This window comes from Bos indicus, chromosome 29 (assembly GCF_029378745.1).
Source record: "Bos indicus isolate NIAB-ARS_2022 breed Sahiwal x Tharparkar chromosome 29, NIAB-ARS_B.indTharparkar_mat_pri_1.0, whole genome shotgun sequence".
In the NCBI taxonomy this organism is placed as follows: domain Eukaryota; kingdom Metazoa; phylum Chordata; class Mammalia; order Artiodactyla; family Bovidae; genus Bos; species Bos indicus.
The window spans coordinates 24,684,872-24,705,968 of NC_091788.1; the positions used below are offsets into that span (position 1 = coordinate 24,684,872).

Sequence of the window (21,097 nt, forward strand, 5' to 3'; positions counted from 1 at the left end):
AATAAATGAGTTAGCAAGAGGCCAAGCATCATCTTTATCAACATGACAGTGTTGGGAGAGCATAGCCTCCCACGAAAGCCAAAATGGACTGGCCATCTTCCCTGCCTCCAGCCTGGATCCTGGCGCAGCCATCTGCTCCCACCGATCGGGGTGGAGAAAGTGAAAGAGGACTCACTGAGAAATGAGGACCGATGGCTGTCTGCCTCGTCTATGAAAAGTGGAGCGAGCAGGGAGTACAGGAAAGGTCCAGGAGAATCAAAGGAAAATCCCTCACATGGAAACCAAAAGGGTGGGGGGAAAACGACCCCCTTGAAACTCTCTCAAACTTCCCTCCATAAAGGCTCCTTCAATTGTCCTGTGGCCCTGGGCTGCCCACAAAGTGCTCACCCAGCTTTGTTTTCCAGGCCTCAAAGTGATCCTTTATTCCTGGTAGAAGAGCCCTGTGTGCAACACTCCTACCATCGCTCCACAGAAAAAGGAGGAGGAAGGGGTCCTTTTGTACTTACGCTGAGTTAGGGAGGATGGCGCATCCTTGAGCGGGTCTGGTGACCCAAAGCCATGACCATCTCCTGGAGGAAATTCAGGCCATGCGATGGCATAACGGGACAGGTATTCTTGAACAGGGATAGCCTGCTCTAGTTACCTTAGGCAACAACCTTTCACATGAGTTCTTGAGACTGGATCTCCTCATCTACATGAAACAAAAATGCTCATTCCCCCTGCTTTTAGACCACTTTCCAGAGTCACAGGCCTCAAAAGTTCTCCTCAGCAACCGAGTATCATTAAACTCTGCCACATCTCCCAGTGGTTCCCTGGGTCTCCTTCCAGCCATCCTAGTTCATTTTACAACCTGTATCAGTAAGGATTCTGTCTGCCTTCACATAACAGGAAAAACTCCCAGATGATACCTTATATAAGACTTAAGACCCTCTCAGGTTAAAAAATACACATTCCAGAGTTGAGTGAGGTTTAATTTAGTGGCTTTATGAAGTCCACAGGAGCCGGGCTCTTCTCAGATTTCTGTTTCATCCTTCCTAAAACATTGTTTTTGTCCTCACAGTTCAACACGGCTGCTGGTACTCCAGCCATTTATTCCACATTCCAGAAAGCAAACATAGAGAATGAAGAGAAGGGGCCTAGGAGCTCCACGTGCCACTTCCACTTAAACTTGGGTGGAATCTAGTTGCCTGGTCGCTCCCTGTGTTTCTTCTAGCTATTGTAGCATAAACAACCACAGAGTTTCAGTAGCACCCAACACTAAGCATGCTGTCACACGCATCTACAGGCTGGCGAGGATTCAGTCACCCAGCCTCACTCAGGCATGGCTGCTTCAAGCTACAGGGGCTGGGTTGACCCTACTTCTCACAGCGGGTCTGTGTGCCAGCTGAACGACTCTGTCCCACATGCCTCTCATCTTCCTTGAACCACTGGGCTAGCAGGACCTGTTCTTCTCATGGCAGGAAGAGGTTCAAATGAAGACAGGGAAATAGGTCAGGTCTTCTAAAGTCTAGATTCAAAACGGATGCACTATCACTTCTGCTTACATGCTAATAAAGTCAAGAATGAGTATAATCTGCCCACGATGAAGACATAGCCCGGGTGTGATTTGGGACAGGGTAAAAAAGTGGAACCAACAGGCAGTCTACCTTATCTACCATTCCTGAAAACTAGGGAATGTCACATTTTGGTCAGATGACAACAAGCCTAGCTAAAGTCAGAAACGTTCTTCTTTAAGAACAGGAAATCAGAGAAGTTCAGTCTCCACACTCCCTTACACTGTACCAACTTTGCAAAATATCAATACCGGTCTGGTACAAGTTCCTCATACTTTTTACCCTCACCCCAAAACACAGGATGTGTACAAGCACTCATAAGAACGCAGGAAAAGAGAGCCAGCACGTTGAGACTGCCACAAGCCTACACTTGGCAGTGCTCTCCCCTTTGGAGCAGAGATTTTTTTCGGTATGGCTTATCTCAAAACCCACAGTCAAGAAGGATCAAATTCATACACCCTTGGAAGGTCGTGCCCAGGGTTCTCTTGTGCACCTCTCCCTAGCACCAGCGTGGAATGGACATGGCAAACAGTCCAGAGGCAAGTGGTGTAAATGAGCATCTCTCATAAGTAGCCACAGAGTCCCTTAGCCTCCCCTTCCTGAGAGGAGACAGCAGAGGAACCAAGTAATGGAAGAAGAATATCCAGGCTGCCCTGAGAACCCCGAGTCCCAGCTCAAGGCCCCGCCTGTCCCAGCACCCCCTCTGGACTCAGATTTTGCCAAGATCCAGAAGCTAACATGGCAGTATCTGGCAGAGCAAGAGTCTCCAGGACCATGCTCCAGCCTCCATCCCTACTGACTGGTGTCATCGCCATGCTGATTGCTCAAATTTTTAAACATAAACCCCGATGGCCCCAGTCACATGGGTCAGAAAGGAGAGTGCCTGCTACTGTTGGGTATATTCCTAGATTTACAACCTAGTGGTTCGCTATTCCTTCTAACACTTTGAAAAGTTTGGTTTCTTGCACAATCAAACCAGTGTTCTTGCCCCACCTCTCTCCCCAGTTCCATCCATCCTTGACACGGCGACCAGGCCAATATTCCGAATGCACAGCTCTGACTCTAACAGCCAATATCCAACAGCTATCTTAGGTGTTAAATTCTCACATACAAATTTTAGCTGAATGTGCATCGTAATTATGTGACATGGGTATAACTGTTCCAATTGCACCAGAAATTGAGAAAACCGAGACTGTGGTAATAAGACATAGAGCTGGTGCTCGAACCCAGGACAGTGCTTTGTCTCTGGCATCATAGCTGCCTTTGCCAGGAAATCTCTCTCCATGATCAATAACCTTCCTTGGTAGCTTCTGAACTCTTCATGTTGCCATTGAAAGCACCTGACTGTCAAGTCCTAAACTCCTTCTTCAGCCTTAGTCCTTACTTCCCACAAGCATTTCTGACACTTTCCACCTTCTCCCCCCATTTTTATTGACATGATCTGTCTTATCCCCATACCATCACTCACTTCGTCTTGTCTACCTCCAAAGCTCATCCTAACAAAACAAAGCAGGACCCTCTGCTTCTTGTCCCACCATATCCTCTGCCTGCCTTTAGCCTATGGAGAAACTTTAGCTAAAGAATAAGTTTAGTCAGAGAAGTGAGAAGATGCAGAAACAAAGGTAAACAGTCAAAGGAGACCAAATAATAATAGTTTAATCATTAAGCAAAGTCAAGGGCCTTTAGTTCCTTCTCAAGGGCTATAGATAATATTCTGAGCTATCTCCTGTGAGCTGTCTTATAGATACTGAAACCCCCACCAGGTGGAGAAGTTAACTACACGATAACCAAACTATAGCCATGACATAAGCTGCCACAATTCCAAGAATTGGTCTCGAGGATATGGGAACAAATTGACCCTGGAACTGAAGATGAACTATGCAATCAAGAGGATGTTGGTCAGACCACTAATGACCAATTTCAAGATGACCGTCAAGAGTGACTATGCTATTTCTGCATGTAGTCCCCTTCCTCAGCCTATAAAAGCTCTAGCCCATGGATTGTCATTGGAGAGGAGTTGGCCTTCAGACAGGTATCCACCCCCCAGCCAGTTGCCAGCATCCAGAATAAAGCAAATTTTCCTTTCCATCAACCTGGCCTCTTTATTGGCATCTGAGTGGCAAGCAGCCAGACCCTGCTTTTGGTTACGCTGATATTTTTCTCATGGTCAAAACTCTCCCCATGTCCCTGTTTCCTGAAATCCGGCCTAATCTGCTCAGACAGAAGGCATTTCTTCTTCCACATCCCCTCCGTGTGTTCTTGTCCTATACCCTGTGGTTCTTCCCACTGGGTATTACAGCAACATGTATATATCACACTGAGTGACCTGGAGGCACAATCCAACTCTTACTCACGTTTTTCTTACACATAACACTGAGCTTTGTTCCTCGTAGAGAACCAACACTCAATATTTGCTCACTTGATTAAAAATGTATTTATTGAGTATCTACTATGTGTCACAAACTATTAGGTACTGGAAAGATATCAATGTCTTAACAATATTAAGACATTGAGTAGAGTGTAAAAATAAATATATGAGTGAATGGATCAATAGATCGTCAAAGTGTGATTCTGTTTCAATGCAATCCATATTATATTCCAGATATTATTTTCTCCTCATTCTAAGGCATCTGGAGAAGCTTCCTTGAAAGAGGAACAGGGTCAGGTTAAATCACTTACAATATGAAAATTCTCATAGAATTACAGATTGCATTAAAGGAAAGAAAAGAGTGACCCAAACCACACACAGTCTCAGTTTAATGCAGTAGGATATGTAAATCCAATTTTTGTCAAGTTGAGCTATTTTAAAGGCACTGGAGGTGTTCTCTATTTAAGACTCCTATGGTCAATTTGTTTTAGACAGTGACTACCCACCCTACATGTATCGCCTCGAAAACCCAGTTCCCACAAAACAGACTATCAGAGAAGAATCTATGCATCTGAGATGCTGGAATAAATGACCTTGGACCTCCACACAACCGTGAGATTCTGAATCTGTAGTTCCAGGAGACACATCTGGGGAGACTAAGGAAGGAGACAGGAACAAAAGCAGAGAACAATCAAAGCGGCAGGAGTGAGATCAGCAGGAAAACAGCCACAAAGTCATGGGGGAATCGTTGCCAAACAGATGAAACAAGATGAAAGATTGGATGCAGGAAGCAAGGGGAGGCAGGGGAGGTATCAGAGTGAACACCATTAGCTCATTTTGAATAGATCCGTGTACCCTTGTTAACAGCCCAGAGAAGATCAACCTGCTGTAGATACGTGAGTGCTAAGCCTCCCATATTTCATCACCATCCCCACTTAGGGAAAGACTAAAGAGTTATATACACACACCCATATATAAAACAGATAACCAACAAGGACCCATTATATAGCAACAGGGAACTATATTCAATTATTTTGTAATAAACTATAATGGAAAATGCTTGTTGAGGCTGTCAAGGCGACCAGGCTCACCAGGCCTGGACAATAACTTTGAGGAGCCACAGGGCAGGAAAGGCATGGGCCAGAGCTCTGCCAGTGGAAGGCCAGGTAGGCAGGAGATTGACCCCAGGGCAGCCAGCAGCAGCAGTGAAAATTCTGTAAGAGATGGGAATACCAGACCACCTTACCTGTTTCCTGAGAAACCTATATGCAGGATCAGAAGCAAAAATTAGAACTGAACATAGAACAACGGACTGGTTCAAAATTGGGAAAAGAGTACAACAAGGCTGCTTATTATCACTCTGCTTATCTAACTTATAAGTAGAGTACATCGTGTGAAATGCCAGGCTGGATGACTCACAAGCTGGAATCAAGATTGCTGGGAGAAATGTCAATAACCTCAGATATGCAGATGACACCACTCTAATGGTAGAAAGCAAAGAGGAAAAAGAGCCTCTTGATGAGGATGAAAGAGGAGAATGAAAAAGCTGGATTAAAACTCAATATTCAAAAACCAAGATCATGGCATCCAGCCCCATCACTTCATGGCAAATAGGTATGGGAAAAGTGGAAACGGTGACAGATTTTATTTTCTTGGGCTCCAAAATCACCACAGACAGTGACTGCAGCCATGAAATTAAAGGACACTTGCTCTGTGGAAGAAAAGCTATGACACACCTAGATGGCACATTAAAAAGTAGAGACATCACTTTGCCAACAAAGGTCTGTTTAGTCAATGCTATGCTTTTTCCAGTAGTCATGTACTGATGTGAGAGTTGGACAATCAAGAAGGCTGAGTGCCAAAGCATTGATTCTTTCAAACTGTGATACTGGATAAGACTCTTGAGAGTCCCTTGGACTGCAAGGAGATCAAACCAATCAATCCTAAAGGAAGTCAACCCTGAATATTCATTGGAAGGACTGATGCTGAAGCTCCAATACTCTGGCCACCTGATGTGAATTGCCAACTCATTGGAAAAGTCCCTGATGTTGGGAGAAATTGAGGGCAAGAGGAGAAGGGGGTGACAGAGGATGAGATGGTTGGATGACATCACTGACTCAGTGGACATGAGCTTGAGCAAACTCAGGAAGATGGTGAAGGACTGGGGAAGCCTGGTGTGCTGCAGTTCATGGGGTTACAAAGAGTCAGACACGATTTAATGACTGAACAACAATAATAAAGGAAAATAATCTGAAAAAGAATATAGATACACACACACACACACAACTGAATCATTTTGCTGTAAACATGAAACTAACACAGTATTGTAAATCAACTATACTCCAATAAAAATTAGGGACTTTCCTGGTGGCCCAGTGGTTAAGAATCTGCCTTGCAATGCAGGAGATGCAGGTTTGACCCCTGGTTGGGGAACTAAGATCCCATGTGCCTCATGCCAACTAAGCCTGCATGCCACAGCCAGAGAAGCACACACACTGCAACTAGAGAGAGGCTGACGGCTGCAACGCGCACCCAGCAGTCAGAATTTTTTAACAAATAAATAATATTGGGGCATATAAACACAATGGAGCCTTCCCAAGTGAAAGCTCATGGTGTCTAAGCTCTACTTTGAAACACTCCACAGAAATAGTTTCAATTCAGAGTGGGGAGAGGGATACATTAAAAAAAAAAAAAGGGACATGAGTCGGTTAATGGTTGAAACTGAGTGATGTGGACATGAGAGACAATATTCTACACCCACTGCTTTCATAGAGGCTTGAGAATTTTCCCCCCAAAACTAAAACACAGCTGAGCAAAGGGATCTCAGGAAGGAAACCAAGGATGATGAGCCGGCACCAAATTCTGATGCCATGGAGAGTTCTTCTTTCAAGATGAGGTCTTTATTGAGTTTGTTATTTGCTGCTCGGTCTGCGTGCTGAAGTGCAGGGTTACAGACAAGCCTGAGTGGCTGTGTGGCAGTCTCATTAGCACAGGATGGACCCCGATGCTCTTGGCTTGCAGTTTGCAGCATCAGCTTCCAAGAGCATCTCTTTTCCCACTAAGAGTGGTGTGGCTTACCCCCATAGCCAGCCCGAAATGGCAGCTGAAGTTGGAGGTAGAGCATGTTTGGGTTCATTGAGGAAGACAGGGTCAAGCTTCTGGGTTAACAGGATCCGACAGGAACGCACAGCTGCCAGTCTCTACACACGACCCCAGAGCTCAGGGCCCCTCTTTGCCCAGGGGGGGAGCGGGGGGCAGGGAACATGGGGGCTCCACACACTTAAAGGAGAGGAATGACATGTATTGATCTGCTTGTGTGCTGGTTTAATATGTGTAGTCTTTTTACTTAGCTCTGTGTTCCATGAGCCCCGGGACTGTTTCATTTTTTATTCAGTGTAGCCTGGGGTCTAACTCAGTGGAGGAGCGACGCAAATGTTTGCGGAATTGAAATAAAGTTGAATTGAAGACTGACAAAGTGGTCATTAAAATATACCCAAGGATTTAACTTGCCCAGTCCTTCTGTTCAGATTCACTCAGATCCTCTCTCCCTCCCTCTCTCTCCTTTCCCAGGAGGGGTGATTAATAATTCAGCAAACAATAGTGTATTCTGATGGCTCCGAATATAACAATTTAATTGATATTTGTTTCTGCAGCAGTGCAATATCTCATTTTCCCAGGAGGGCAGTTTTCCATTTCTGTTCCAGGTTTCTCCCAACAAAACAGATCAATCCTGGGAATACCTGAAGGCCATTTGTTACGAAAGAAAGAATGTGGGAGCGGGTTTGAAAAAGACACAATTCTGTAGCAATTAGATTTTTAAACACTGACATTTATTTAGGGGTTTGTCAATTCATACATTATTCGGATAAATTCTAATTTATATCAGTATATAATAGGCAAATATATAATACCATAAATTGCATTTGTACACATAAATACAAAATTTGAGGTAGGGCCTCAAGAATAATGACTTCTTAAATGAATAATGCACAGTATATAATATGTGCTCTATAAGATATATATATATATGATGCATCATTTATAATGTAATATATTTTCTTCATGTACAGTTAATGAAAAAATATAAGGACCTGATTAGGGAACATATCTTTATTCATAGGCGACAGGACAACATAAGATGCCTGCATTAAGGATAATAGCCAAGTACGCAGTTAAAGAATAAACCTACCCCATGATAGGCCCATATAAAGTGCAAAAAAAAGACCCAAAAAATGAGACACAAAACAGTTCCTAGTCAGTTACTAACTATCATCCTAACAATAAAATACACCTGTAAGGCAAATGGTTACCTGAAGATGTATTTAAGCCATGGCAGGCAAATCAAGCCACTGCTCCCTCTTGAGGGTGATGAATACCCAATCTGAGAACACTTTCTCTTTGGCTGCAGGCTGCTCAGAGGTGACCAAAGCAGAGACCACAATTCAAAATCACTTGGCCTTTCTGTACAGTTGAAGCAAAATCCAGGAACGATAGCTTTACTTTTGCAAATCCTCAGACCACTTTGCAGAGAAATCACCATTAAGATTCGATCATCCAAACCTGTGCTCCCAGCCTGGAGGTTTCCTACACAATACCCAAGAGGAAACAGAGGTGACACTCATTCGCTGGCCTTGGCCTGTTTTCTCTGCAAGAGGACCTACCACCCAGCCTGCAGAAGTGTGTCACAGACCCAAATCCAGGTAGCAGCAGCAGGATCTTGCCATCACACTTACATGAAGCAATAGTTATTGTGCAAGTCTCTGGTGAAAAGAATGATGACCAATGGCCAAGGGAACAAAGAGAAAAGAAAAAAATCTTAGTTTTAGGCATGGGAAAACCATGCTGACAGGTCAAGTGTATCAGAAGCACGAGGCACATAGAGATAACAGAATTAGAACTTAAAGGAAAACTCAACTCCAGTGCAACCTTAGCAAAGACAACCCAAGTCTTATCCATTTCCAGGTCATTGTGGTCAATGTCCTTTTAAAGTGCCGCTCACTGAAATACAAGTTGACTCCATTTCTGACCTATTAAAGACACAGTGGAAATTTCAAAGACGTTGAGGTCATCGAGATTTTGCATTGACCACAGATTTCATGCAATAAATAAATATGAGAGAGAAAGAGAAGAGAGACCAGACTGGACACATTTGTACATGACAAACACACAGCCTTAAGGAGATTAAAAGTTACTAATACACAAGACAAATAAATGCATAAGAAGTCACAACACCAATTGTTAAGACATACACATATTTTTCTCCTTTAAGGATATTACAGGGTTACTGTTTTTAACATATGGCTTTTTTTTTTTCTCGGAATGGGTTTCTGGCATTTGTTGGTATTAGGAAACAATTTCACAAGTAGAAAACACCCCACCATTCTGCACAGTGAGCCAAAACAAGCCTTTCCTCAGCAACTCAGTTTTTGCCTCCATTTGAAGGGGAACTCTCAAGTGGCGCTTTATGACAATGCTGTTCATTTCATTTGTATTCATTCATTTTCTTCCATCCGCTTGATGGTGCATTTCAATAGCATGGAAACATCCACCTGGTCATATGCATTTCAGCGTCCCAGCCAATCCAGGGGAGGTACCGCAGGAGCAGACTGGCCATGAGCAGAGACAACTCAGATACTGAACACGGCTCTGGCAAGGAAAGCCTCGAAAGTTAAACACGACTGTAGAAAGAGACAAAACTAAACTCACAAGGTAACCATTCCCAGGTAAGCTTAGAACCTTCCACCTTTAAGGACACTGTACATGAAACTTGGACACGGTAGGAAAACAGTTAAAAACACAGATAGACACGCACACAAAAACCCAATTACTCAGGGAACAGCCCCTGGGTCTTAACTGGACAAATTGTAATGAATTTGCCCTGCCCCAAGTGCAAAACGCACTAGTTAATGAGGCTGTCCGCATTGTCACAATGAATCGAACTTGCGGTGTGTACAAAACAAATCTGGCAGCATCCATGAGTTTACCTCACCCCCTCTTCAATCACAACAGCAATAATTAACAGAAATTGGGTTGGCATCCAGCATCGGACTCAAACTTTAGCCAAGAGGCAAGAGAGGAAAGCCAGAAACCATGTATCCTTTTGCAAACCCATCGTTCCCATGGGAGGATGCTAATTGATTTCAGTGATTTTCTTCAATGTTCAAATTGGAAAGGCTGCAGATCCTTTCCAAACCAAAGCTAGTCCTCCCTTCCTCTCCCACCCCGTCGGATACCAAGGGGAGAGGCTAATTTTCGGTACCACCATGCAGGATCTGCTAGAGCCCTCGGGACTTCTTTTCAATATGGCTTTCTCAAGGAAACCAATGTTAACGCTGGACAGGTCGCTATGGAAACACTGGGACAGGAAGGTCACGGCTCAGTTTCCTAAAGCTAAATCTAAGGGAAGCTTAGGGTTTAGTCTCTGTGATGGATTCCAGTAAGTTCTAGCTTTGGGAGGTAAGTAAGCAGAAAAAGGGAACAGGAGGAGGAAGAACAAACACGCCTTGAAAACAGAAGCGATGAAAAACCTAGAGTTCGAAACCCATCTGCATTTCCTTTTTTGAAAGTTTCCACAGACTACTCTTCAAAACCTGAAGTTCACATGGCAAATGACAATGATATCTGCCCCAGAAAAGAAAGAGCTCAGTAAGATGAGCTGAGTTTTTTTTTTCTTTAACAAATGAAATTATTTTTTAAAAAGTATTACTTTAAGGTCTGTTGTTGGGTTTTGTTACTGTTGAAAAGATGAAAATGTCACATCAATATACAAGATTTGAACTGAAAACTTTGCCTGAGACCCTGTAATATGAAGACAAACAAATAAGAAAATGATTGCAATGGTCTCCCCTAAGGAAACAATTTAAAGTTTAGATATTATTACTAGAAGGGGGGGAAAAAAAGACTATACTGCACTATACTCACCATCTCTACAGTGATTCATAAGATATTTATAAGGACAGAAAACACCATTACAAGTACACACTATATGAACACTTACCACATTTTAAAAATCTCATATATGCATGTTCAGGATACAAGAAGATAATAGAGGCTACAGCTTCACCAATCTCTGTAGACATATGATCCGCTCTCATTAGAGTGTGATTATGAGTACTGTGAATTGGGAACTCTTCAAATGGTATCAGCTAAGTGTAGTCTTAAAATCAATAGCTCTAATTGGCTCACTTGCTACTTACCTAACCTGCATGTATCAGAAACTTCTGTACCTGCAGTGACCTAAAAAGTGCAGTGAGTATTATGGTTGCTTTCTCTTCAACTCTCTACTTCTTTGATTCAATGGCTACAATTGGCATTGACTGTGCGTGAAAAAGTGAAGAGTAAAAACTGAGATATTATCTGTCTTTCGAGAGTTTGTGTCTGATATATATAACACATAGACAGAACCAGGGCAAGTCTCAGTTTCCCAGAGGCTGAGAGACAAAGTAACTACAGCTCGTAGAAAGACGTCTGGAAGAGAAGACATACGGGACGGTGCCACTGGACCATGGTGCTCGACTTATGGAGAAACCAGAAGGGCACTCTGGTATGAACGTATGATATCGGGCACAAATAATATGAAGCAGAGGTAGAGGAAAGGACCCAAAGAATTCACAACCATGGTCATTAAAAAAAAAACCACCTGAGGGAATAGAGCCGACTCTTCATTGAGGTTCTCAGCTTGCAGAAAGAAAGCATGTGAGTCCTTGGCGTACGTGAGATAGTTGGTCCAAATGATGGAAACAGAGCCCCAGTCAATGGAAATGGGAACTTCATCACCTTGGCGGTGTCTGAATCCACCAGCCTCTTCTTACTTGCAAACATTTTCTGACCACTGCCAACCCTCCAAAGACACCCTGTCCTGAACTTTGTGGGTCTGAACGAAACCACGACATGGCTCAGATGAGTGCAAACCAACCGTCTGGTTATCCTGCATCAGCCTGACTGGCCCCACTGGTGACAATCACAGGGGATGCTTCTCTACTGACCAACTCACAAACACCTACGTGTGACTTCACTGGGAGGCGCTCCCCTCGTGGATTCGAGCCTGTGAGGTAAACCCCACTGGAAGCTGACAGCGTGGACACGGGCAAACCAAGCTCCGTCCAGCTCTTGGCTGCAGCATGCAACACTATGTCCTACTTTTCTAAGTCATCGCTCTCATGCACGGGTATGAACCGAGACGTGGGGAGAAGGAAGACGAAAAATGGGAAAACAGCTGGGGAAAGCATCCGGGAAAGGCAGAGAGGAGAAAGAGAATCAAGTCTGGGCCATCCCATGCCATCAGACTAGCACTGGGTGCCTAGTTCCAGATCCTTCACTGGCAGTTTGAGTCCCAGCGAAGAGGTCCCCAAGGGGTCGATCATGTTCTTGTAACGCTCCCCACGGTGCTGAGCTAAGAAGGGACCCCAGTCCGGCTGCGGCGAGCACACCAACTTCAGCCTCTGCAAAGAAGCCAAAGACACACAGAGTCACAGAAGCAAAGCACCCTTTTCCCCAGACACCACTCACTCATCCGCAAACTGCATGCGACCACGTTTGCCAGAACACCTCCTGGAACCAAGAGGTCCTCAACCAGGAGAAGCAGTTAGGAAGACCAGCCCCATTAATGAACAAGGCCAGGAATGCGTTACAGAGGAAACTTAGTTTAGTTCACCTGAAATTATTCACATTACCCTGCAAGCAATATTACAGTTGCTCAGGGTTTGCTGTGCACAAGATTAATAGAAGATAAAGAGCCCAGATTCTAATTATACATTTTTCCCCTCCAAATGGAGAGCATCCACAAGCTTCTCTCTCTACTGCCAAACACAGTCTGCAAAGCACATGTACTCAATTACTTTGTTCTAGTCTCAACAGTGAGCTGTTACATCAAAATAATTGGATTTTATTTAGCATATTTCCCAAAAGTATATAAATGGCCAGGAAAAAAAAAACCTCAACCCCAAAGATACACTGCCAAGAGTGAGCAAAGATTTTAATTATCTGTTGACAAAAATATACACTTCTGACTTGGTTCAAAAGTGTGGGTTCTTGCAGGCGAGCTAAAAACAATGGGAATGTCTCTTATCCTTCAACTGACGTTTCAGGTAAAACATAATTTGACCGGAACATTTTCTAGAATAAGGAAAAAGAAGGCAGATTTCTGACTACATCAGAGGGAACAATGATGTGTTTATTACCTATTAAAAAGAAGCTGCTTCTTATAGCTGTTAGTTTAATCTCCCCCATAATCATCAGTTTGCAACCTTTGTGTCCCAAATTAACCATAATAAATTTATATTGCCGACTCATCAATTTAGAGGATTTCAGCCTAAGACAAGAGTAGCAGAGGCTAACGCAGCTTCTGTTCAGAAGGAAGGAGGTTACTGGGTCAGGGAGTGGGCGTCCGTCTAAGGCTAGAGCAAGCCATCCTTGGCGGGGAGGGGACCGTGTCAATGCACCTTAAGGAGACAACAGGCAGAATTGCCTGAGGATGGAACCTGGACCACTGCTTCAGTAAGAAGACTCCTGCATCTCCCTCTGCCAACTCTGACTCCATCTTTAGTCCAAGAAAAACAAAGGCTACCTCCTCATCACCTGCCCATTCATGTAGCCCATTCACTCATGTGCTCTCTTCCCATCTGCTGTTCCCCTTCTGAACCCATGTGAGATGCTTCAGGGCGCTCTCTTCCTCAATCTGGCTGATGGAGAGCAAGCCCCACGCAGCTGTTCCTCACTACCCGCATCTGCACATGTGTTTCTTCACCTCGTTCTCATCCAGTGCCTCTCAGGCTTGAATTCGCATCAGAATCACCTGGGGGCTTGTTAAACTATGGCCACCAGAGTCCCACATCCCCAAGATTCTGGTTCAGCGAAGCAAAGTTGGAGCCTGATTATTTGCATTTCCAGGAAGCTCCCAGGCTTCCCTGGTAGCTCAGATGGTAAAGAATCTGCCTGCAACATGGGAGACCTGAGTTCAATCCCTGGGACGGGAAGATCGGCTGAAGAAGGGAATGGCAACCCACTCCAGTAATCTTGCATGGAGAATTCCACGGACAGAGGAGCCTCCATACAGTCCATGGCGTCACAAAGAGTCAGACGTGACTGAGGGACTAACACCTGCACTTCTACTTTCAAGCCCCCAGGTGGCGCTGGTCCCTGGGCCAGGCCCTGAGTAGCACTGATCTGGTCCGAACCAGCAGCCCGCTGGACCTCCAAGACAAGGCAGCACTGATCGCTTCCTAGCACGTCTGAGCACTTGATTTCTCAGGAATAACAAAAGCCTGACCACACTTCACCGGTGGCTTAGCAAGTGGCTGTCCCCTTACCATCCTCTCTGGAGTGAGGTAAGGAGTTTTTTGCATGAGGAATGGGAAATGGGTCCAGCAAGGGACTAAGTAAGATAGGCATCACCTCATACCAGCCGTGCCCTGGACCTTTCATTACGTTCTACGGGGATGTTACATTCTGCGTGACACGTTAATCAGCTTGGATCCCTCAGCTAAGCCTAGTGATTTTAAATGTAACTGGTAATAGGTGTTTGGAGGGGGAGGTGCCTCCGACAGACAGAAACATCAGGAAAGGGGCGATCTGCTGTGTGGTTAACAACCAAACACTGGGATTTAAACTCTGGGTGAGGGGAGAGGAGGAGGGAGCTCACGGAGAGAGAAGACAACCTGATCACTTATTCTTCGGAGCCGTCACTGCTCTGCGGAAGAACACAATAACAGCTCGGCCTGCAGATTGGCGGAGCCCCTCCATTCGAGGAATAACACATAATAAAAACAGGTTTAATAGAAACGATAGCAACTGTAACCACTTAATCACCCAGTCTCCCGCTAGAGTAAGTTTACCAAATCTTCTGTTTTGTTTTGTTTTGTTTTTTAAAGCACAGAGCTCTCAGAGCTTCTCCCCTGGGAGGGAACGGCAGGCGTAGGAGCTGATACAATTACCTCAATAAATCTGCCAGGAGCCAGATGCATTTTTATCACAAACATAATCGGGATCCAGATAACGGAGCAGGCAAGCATGAGCCATCCGAGCACCATGGACCAGTTAGGGTAGCGGTAAGAGCCATAGGTCATGGGCTCCCACTGGTAGAAGCTGAAGCAAAGGATAAACTGGGAAGCAAAGAGAAACGCACATGTTACGGTGGGGATGTGAGTAAGCCCTCAACAGTCACGTGTCAGACCCCTGCCATGAGCTGACTGCTATTATCTCATTTTCCCCCCGTGATGATCCTGTAAAGGAAGTATTATTACTACATTTTCCAAGCAAAAGAACTGGATTTCAGAGATGAACTGACACGCACTGAGGTGCTGAAGCTGTACTTGCCATCACAAGTACAAAAATTAAAAATTCAGCGATGCATGTGGGTGTCTATACACTCAGAGGGGCTGAGAGGATGAATTTAAAGGATGTACACCAGGGTGACTGAGGGGTGGAGGTGGGAGAGAGGATGGTGAGTGTTTTTAAGGAGCTGTCTCTGCTTTCTATAACTGATAATCAAGCCTGAGTTATAAGGGGAAAATCCTCTAGGTTAATGTGAAAAACTAATTGAATCTACTCTGCTTTCACCTTGAATGGGGAAAGGGCCATCTCCAGGAGCTGCCTCTACAGCTGGCTAAGTGGTTCGCGAGCAGTGGCTGAGCAGGAAGTTTGGTGCTATCATCAGCGGTGGGACAAAGAGGGGCGGCCCCGCCCCCCTCAAATGACATAAGGTGGATGGGCCTTGCCACCAAACAGGAGCTGGGGACGGGCTAATCTCAGCTCTACCACTAACTAGCCGAGGGACCCCTGTGTCTCAGACTTCTCTGCTATAAAACAGATCCATTTTACACCGGGTGGACAACACAGCGGTTTTCTGGAAACAACAGTCTGCTATTTACTCAGGGGACCCCTCTCCCTTTTTTGTTGTTGGTTTTTTTCAAAAAATGTTTGTTTATCTGGCTGAGCTGGGTCCTAGCTGTGTCTCGTGAGATCTTTAGTTGCAGCAAGTGAACTCTGAGTTGCAGCATATGGGATCCAGTTCCCGGGCCAGGGATCAAACCCCGGCCCCCTTCATTGGGAGCATGGAGTCTTAGCCACGGGACCACCAGGGAAGGGCCGCCCCCTTCACTTTTAAGGGAGGTCATGATGCATTTTCAGCCCTTGATGCCCCCTCACCACGCACTTTGGCAGACAACAGTGATGAGAAACCTCTGAAAACTTGGTTAGAGCAGCTGCAAAGGAACAGATATGTTGGGAAAACGAGGCACCAGGAAAGACAGAAGAGGGGTCCTCATGGCTGTGTTGGGGGAGGGAGCACTGCCCTCAGGAAATGGAGTGCTCCCCTGTTTTCAACCCACCTTCGGCAGCCTCCACCTAGAACAATGCACCCGCCTACTTCCTCACTCCTCCTCACCTCTCTTGTTCTATCTTAAGCAGTAAAAGAATTGCCTGAAAATGATTGGGGGGAATTACGTCAGGAAAGATAATACATGGAAGTATTCTGGAAAAGTGGGAAGCATTATACAAATGTAAGGCATCTTTATGATTGCTGCAAAGCCCGGGCTGCCGGGGCAAGTGATTATTCCAATGCAACAGTAATTCAATATATGGATTCAAAGCAGCAAGAGCCTGAAGACAATGGTTGAAGATACTGCTCCTATAAGAGATATATCTACTCTAGGCCCCCTTTAGAACATTTGCCCCTAGAGTTATAAGCTTTATTAACAAGTCTGTTGGAAATAGGGCTTAATGTAATTATGGTAAGTTGCTCCATTTCATTTACTATATAAATAGCAATACCTCTGCTTATGTGTGCCTAAGTCAGTAACATGTTCTGCCTATGTATACAATAATTGCATGCAGAATATTTATAGCTCTATAAATTCATGAAGGCACATATAAAAATGATCAATTTTATTTCAGGGGTTTTGAAGTCATTGAAACCCATAATCTCAGCTCAGTCTAGTCTCCTACAAGATAACCGTGTTACAGAAGGGCAAATGGCCAAAGAGGAAGTGTTAGGCTTGCTCCTCTGATACCATTTCCTGTTACACGGGTATCATATCAAATTTATCTGTGTAAACTTGTTCTTGCCATCGATTTCACCCTGCCAAATCAGCTTTGATAAAACCCTGCTCTCAGATGAACCTGGCCATGAGAAAGATAATTTAGCCATGGAGCCAGGTCCACCTGACATTCAGCTGATGGCAGCAGAAGGTGATGCCAATGATGGAACTGACCACTTCTTCTTGTCTCTAGCTCCCAAACACAGAAGGAGGATTTGGTGGAAAGTATTTTCTGGGACCTTGCCACAGGCTTCTGTGGAGAGTTTTATAATGGAAACTGAGTAAAGCACAGCCCAGTTGAGGCACTTTCTCAAAAAACACAGCCAGTCCCCATTATCCCTTTTCTCTGAAATTCTGCTCCTAAAGATTGGGATGATTATAATCCAGAATTGGCCAAACTCCACTTGGAGATGAAACCAACTAGGCTTTCAGAAATATATTACAAGTGTGTTAGACAGGTATTATCTTGAAGCCTAGTTAGCCTTGGATTCGATTCTTATTCTGCCCCCTGCAAGCTCTGTGGCCTCAGGCAAGCTCCTCAGCCTCTCCAAGCCTCAGCACAGGCATCTGTAAAGTGAGGAAAGAATCACCCAGCAAGCAGGGAGGTCGGGAGCTTAAAAGACAATGTTCCTAAAGAGGCTGCCTGATGCTAGAGCCCCACAAGTCCTCGTGTTGATTATCACTATGTGATACGTTTCTGCAGACTAGAGTAAGGTTCTTTGAAGCTTAATCTGTTCTAAGACAAGAAGCAAAGGTCGAAAGAATCTGGGACAGATTCTAACTTTGATTTCACCCAAGAATAAAACGTGTGTAGTAGTAACAGGAGGATCTGGCGAAGCTCAGCAGAGATAGGGAAAACAGCAGAGGCAGACACAGCAGAGGGGGGCGGGGGCGGGGGCGGGGGCGTCTCCTGTTTTCCTCGGTAGGTGGCTAAAACGTCGGTCCTGAATTCAAGAAACTGAAAAATCTATCTTAATCCTTTTCAACTCTCATGTCCCCGGTCTGGTGGGACTTCTCAGACAAATTGCAGCCTCTGATAGGTGATATCAGATACAGATGTGCACACAGATGTGGCTTCTAAATAATGTCTCTTGTCAATGCCGAGGGAGGGAAATACTGAATGTTTTTTCTGTCTAAACTTCTTTTTCCGAAAGAAATGGAGATGTTTTGATTAAAACTCATTTTGTGCCAGTTTTGGGGGTGTTTTTTGTTTTTTGGTTTTTTTTTTTAAGGAAAATATCTGTTTTCTTTACTGTTTTACTGTCATGTTGCTTTAAAAAAGCTGTTACGGAGCAGCGAAACAAGGGTCTTAATCTGGTTTCTAGTGCCACCTTCTGGGATCAGCAGGAACTTCAGCCAGCTTCCTGCAGCCTTTGACCACAAGCCAGGGAGGAAGAAAGACAAGGTCTCTTGTCAATTACTGTGCTTAGAGAGTGGGTGGAGGCAAAGCCAGAAGCTAAGCCACAATAAAGGAGCAGCTGACAGGACGTGCATGTGAGTCCCTATGCAGATTTACTGGTATAGGAAGGGCTCTGATCTTTAAGAAGATGAATGTCAGATGATCTTAAAATGTCATCATCACACTTGAGGATGATAAGATAGTCCTCAAAAGCAATAAAAATGAACAATAAAAGTCTAACTTCTGCTATACATATTAGTTGTATAGTGGCTGTGTTGAGCAGTGTTTAAAAGTTCTAGAGACAGACTGCATGGGTTGAAACCTAGGCTGTTACTACAATTCATAATTCTACAATCCTAGGCAAGTCGCATAAGCTCTGGGTAACAGCTTCCTCCTCTGTAAAATGGAGATAATTATACTACTAACCCCACAGAACTCCTGTAGGGGAGAGATGAGATGGTACGTAAAAAACACTGTGCACAAAGAGTGGACCGTGGTTAGCATGCGGGAACTGTGATCACACGAGGCAGACTGATACAGTGGGAAATGTTCCCGAGGGATGCTCCAAACCAAGCATGAGTCCTAGCTCTGCCCTCCACCCTCCATCAGCCTTGCACCTTTGGGCAGAGTGCTTCACCTCTTTGAGTTTCAGTTCCCTCAGCTGAAAGACAGGAATAATATCCATCCTACCAGCTCCCCAGGCTCATCTGTATGTAGGCACACGTCTTGTTCAACATGAAGCATCGCATATGCATGCAAGGGGCTGCTGGCACGATAAAGCATGCAGTCCTTACAGTTAAAATGGTCGGAGTCACAAAGGCCCAGCAGACTTTCCAGAAAATGTTTGGCTGGAATCCAATCATCATCTCGATGTCTTCACAGAACCTTTGCAAGCCTGCAAAGAGATAAACAGAGATGGAACATGAGGTGCAGTGGCAGGGGGTGAGATGGGGCAGGGGACTGCAGGGGCGCCCCTCACTCGAGTGTCATTGGCTGGGATGGCCCCCTCTTGCTGTCAACATGACCCCTATTATGTAGGAAACCAACAGACAGGTGACTCACTGCTGGGAAGATGAAGGCAAGTAGAATGTTTAAATAGATGGCAAACACTCTCTGCAGTGAAGTTCAACGTGAGATGTCACCCCACGGGGCCAGCTAGGAAGCTCCATCCCAGCCTAACCCAGGCATCTCCACGCTGCCACAATCTGACACAGTCACCTGTGTGGCTGTTTTCGCAGGTGGGTTCATGGGTTCAGCAACCAAGTCTGGCAAACCCAACTACAATCATGATCAATAAGCACAGTGTCTTATGAAAGCCTTGGGATTTCAAAGGAGACTCACTGTATGTTGCTTTTTATCCCCCACCCTCCCAAGGATGGGCTTCCCTGGTGGCTCAGCTGGTAAAGAATCCACCCACAATGTGGGAGACCTGGGTTTGATCCCTGGGTTGGGAATATCCCCTGTATAATGGAATGGCTACCCACTCCAGTATTCTGGCCTGGAAAATTCCATGGACTGTATAGTCCATGGGGTCACAAAGAGTCAGACACAACTGAGGGACTTGCACTCACTCCCAAGGATACTCTTCCATGAGTCAATTTATCTCTGCTCCATGGAAGATGATAAGGGCAGGCAAGAAGCAATGTGCCTTCCACATGGCTATCACCCACTTTGTTGAAACTCAAAGGATTGTGGTCTTCTTGGTCACTGATCAACATAACTATGTAAAGTAAAAAGCAGACAAGAGTTTTTCTCGGGGCCCCAAACAACCAGCATCCACTCTTTGAAAAGAAAAGCCACAGAGAATTTTTGAGGAGGAAGCAGTTTCTTGTATTGTTTCCTGAGCTCACCAGAAGCGAGGCTGTCTCAGAACTGGGGGGTTGCCATGCTGAAGAGACGTGAAAGGGCCCTGAGTCTGAGCCCCTTCACAGTCGGCAGTTCCGACTGGCAGCCCCAAATAATGGGCCACCGCAGGCAAGAACTGCACACTTGGAGCAGCTCTCTGACCATCGTCGGGTTTGCTTGTGTCTCGTTTCCCGTCATCAACTCCTTCAATGACTGGCCTCTGGACGCTAGACCCTCTGGACGTAAGTGAGGGTTAGAACCAAAAAAGAGATGAGAGTTAAAGATGAGGACCTCAGGTGACCCTATTTGCAGGGCAGAATAGAGACGCAGACATAGAGAACAGATGTGAGAAGAAGGGGTGGGACGAATGGAGAGCCTAGCGGTGAAACGCACGCATCGCCACGTGTGAAACAGTCGGGGTTCACTGTGTGACCAGCGAGCTCAGCCTGGTGCCCTGTGACAGCCTGGAGGGGTGGGTGGGGGTGGGGACACATGTATCCCTATGGCTGACTCACGTTGCTGTATGGCAGAAACCAATGCAACATTGTACAGCAATTATCCTCCAATTAAAAATAATTTTAAAAAAAAGATAAGGACCTCAGAAACCCACGTGAAATCCTAAAAGTGGGACTCAGTTCTTCAAAACAGAAAAGACTCTAAAATCTTCTGTTTTCGGTATCAACCCTGTTAGCAGACCCTTCTTCTCCATTAAACCATTCTCCAAGGAGGTAGTGGTGTGCAGCTTGCCTAGGGAAACTGATGTGGTCAAGGTTAGACTGAGGAAGACGCACAGAGACAGCCTCCTAGGGGTGGGAGGAGACGTGCTCAGGTTCCCCCAGAGGGGACGGAGAGCTGGGTCCAGACTGCAGGAGTGGGTGGACGGTGGGTGCCCAGTTTC

At 45.2% G+C, this 21,097-nt stretch overlaps 1 protein-coding gene across 1 annotated transcript in view; it reads right to left on the reverse strand.

The window, feature by feature from the left end:
• Positions 1–7,771: 7,771 nt before the first annotated feature.
• SLC6A5 (solute carrier family 6 member 5) overlaps positions 7,772–21,097 on the reverse strand; it is a 50,146-nt gene continuing 36,820 nt past the window's right edge. The window contains exons 11-13 of the mRNA XM_019954488.2: positions 19,149–19,249; positions 14,853–15,020; positions 7,772–12,362 (exon numbers count right to left, since the gene is read on the reverse strand). Of these exons, the coding sequence (XP_019810047.2) occupies positions 12,207–12,362; positions 14,853–15,020; positions 19,149–19,249 (425 nt within the window). The 3' untranslated portion in view covers positions 7,772–12,206. The remainder of the gene's footprint in view (positions 12,363–14,852; positions 15,021–19,148; positions 19,250–21,097) is intronic.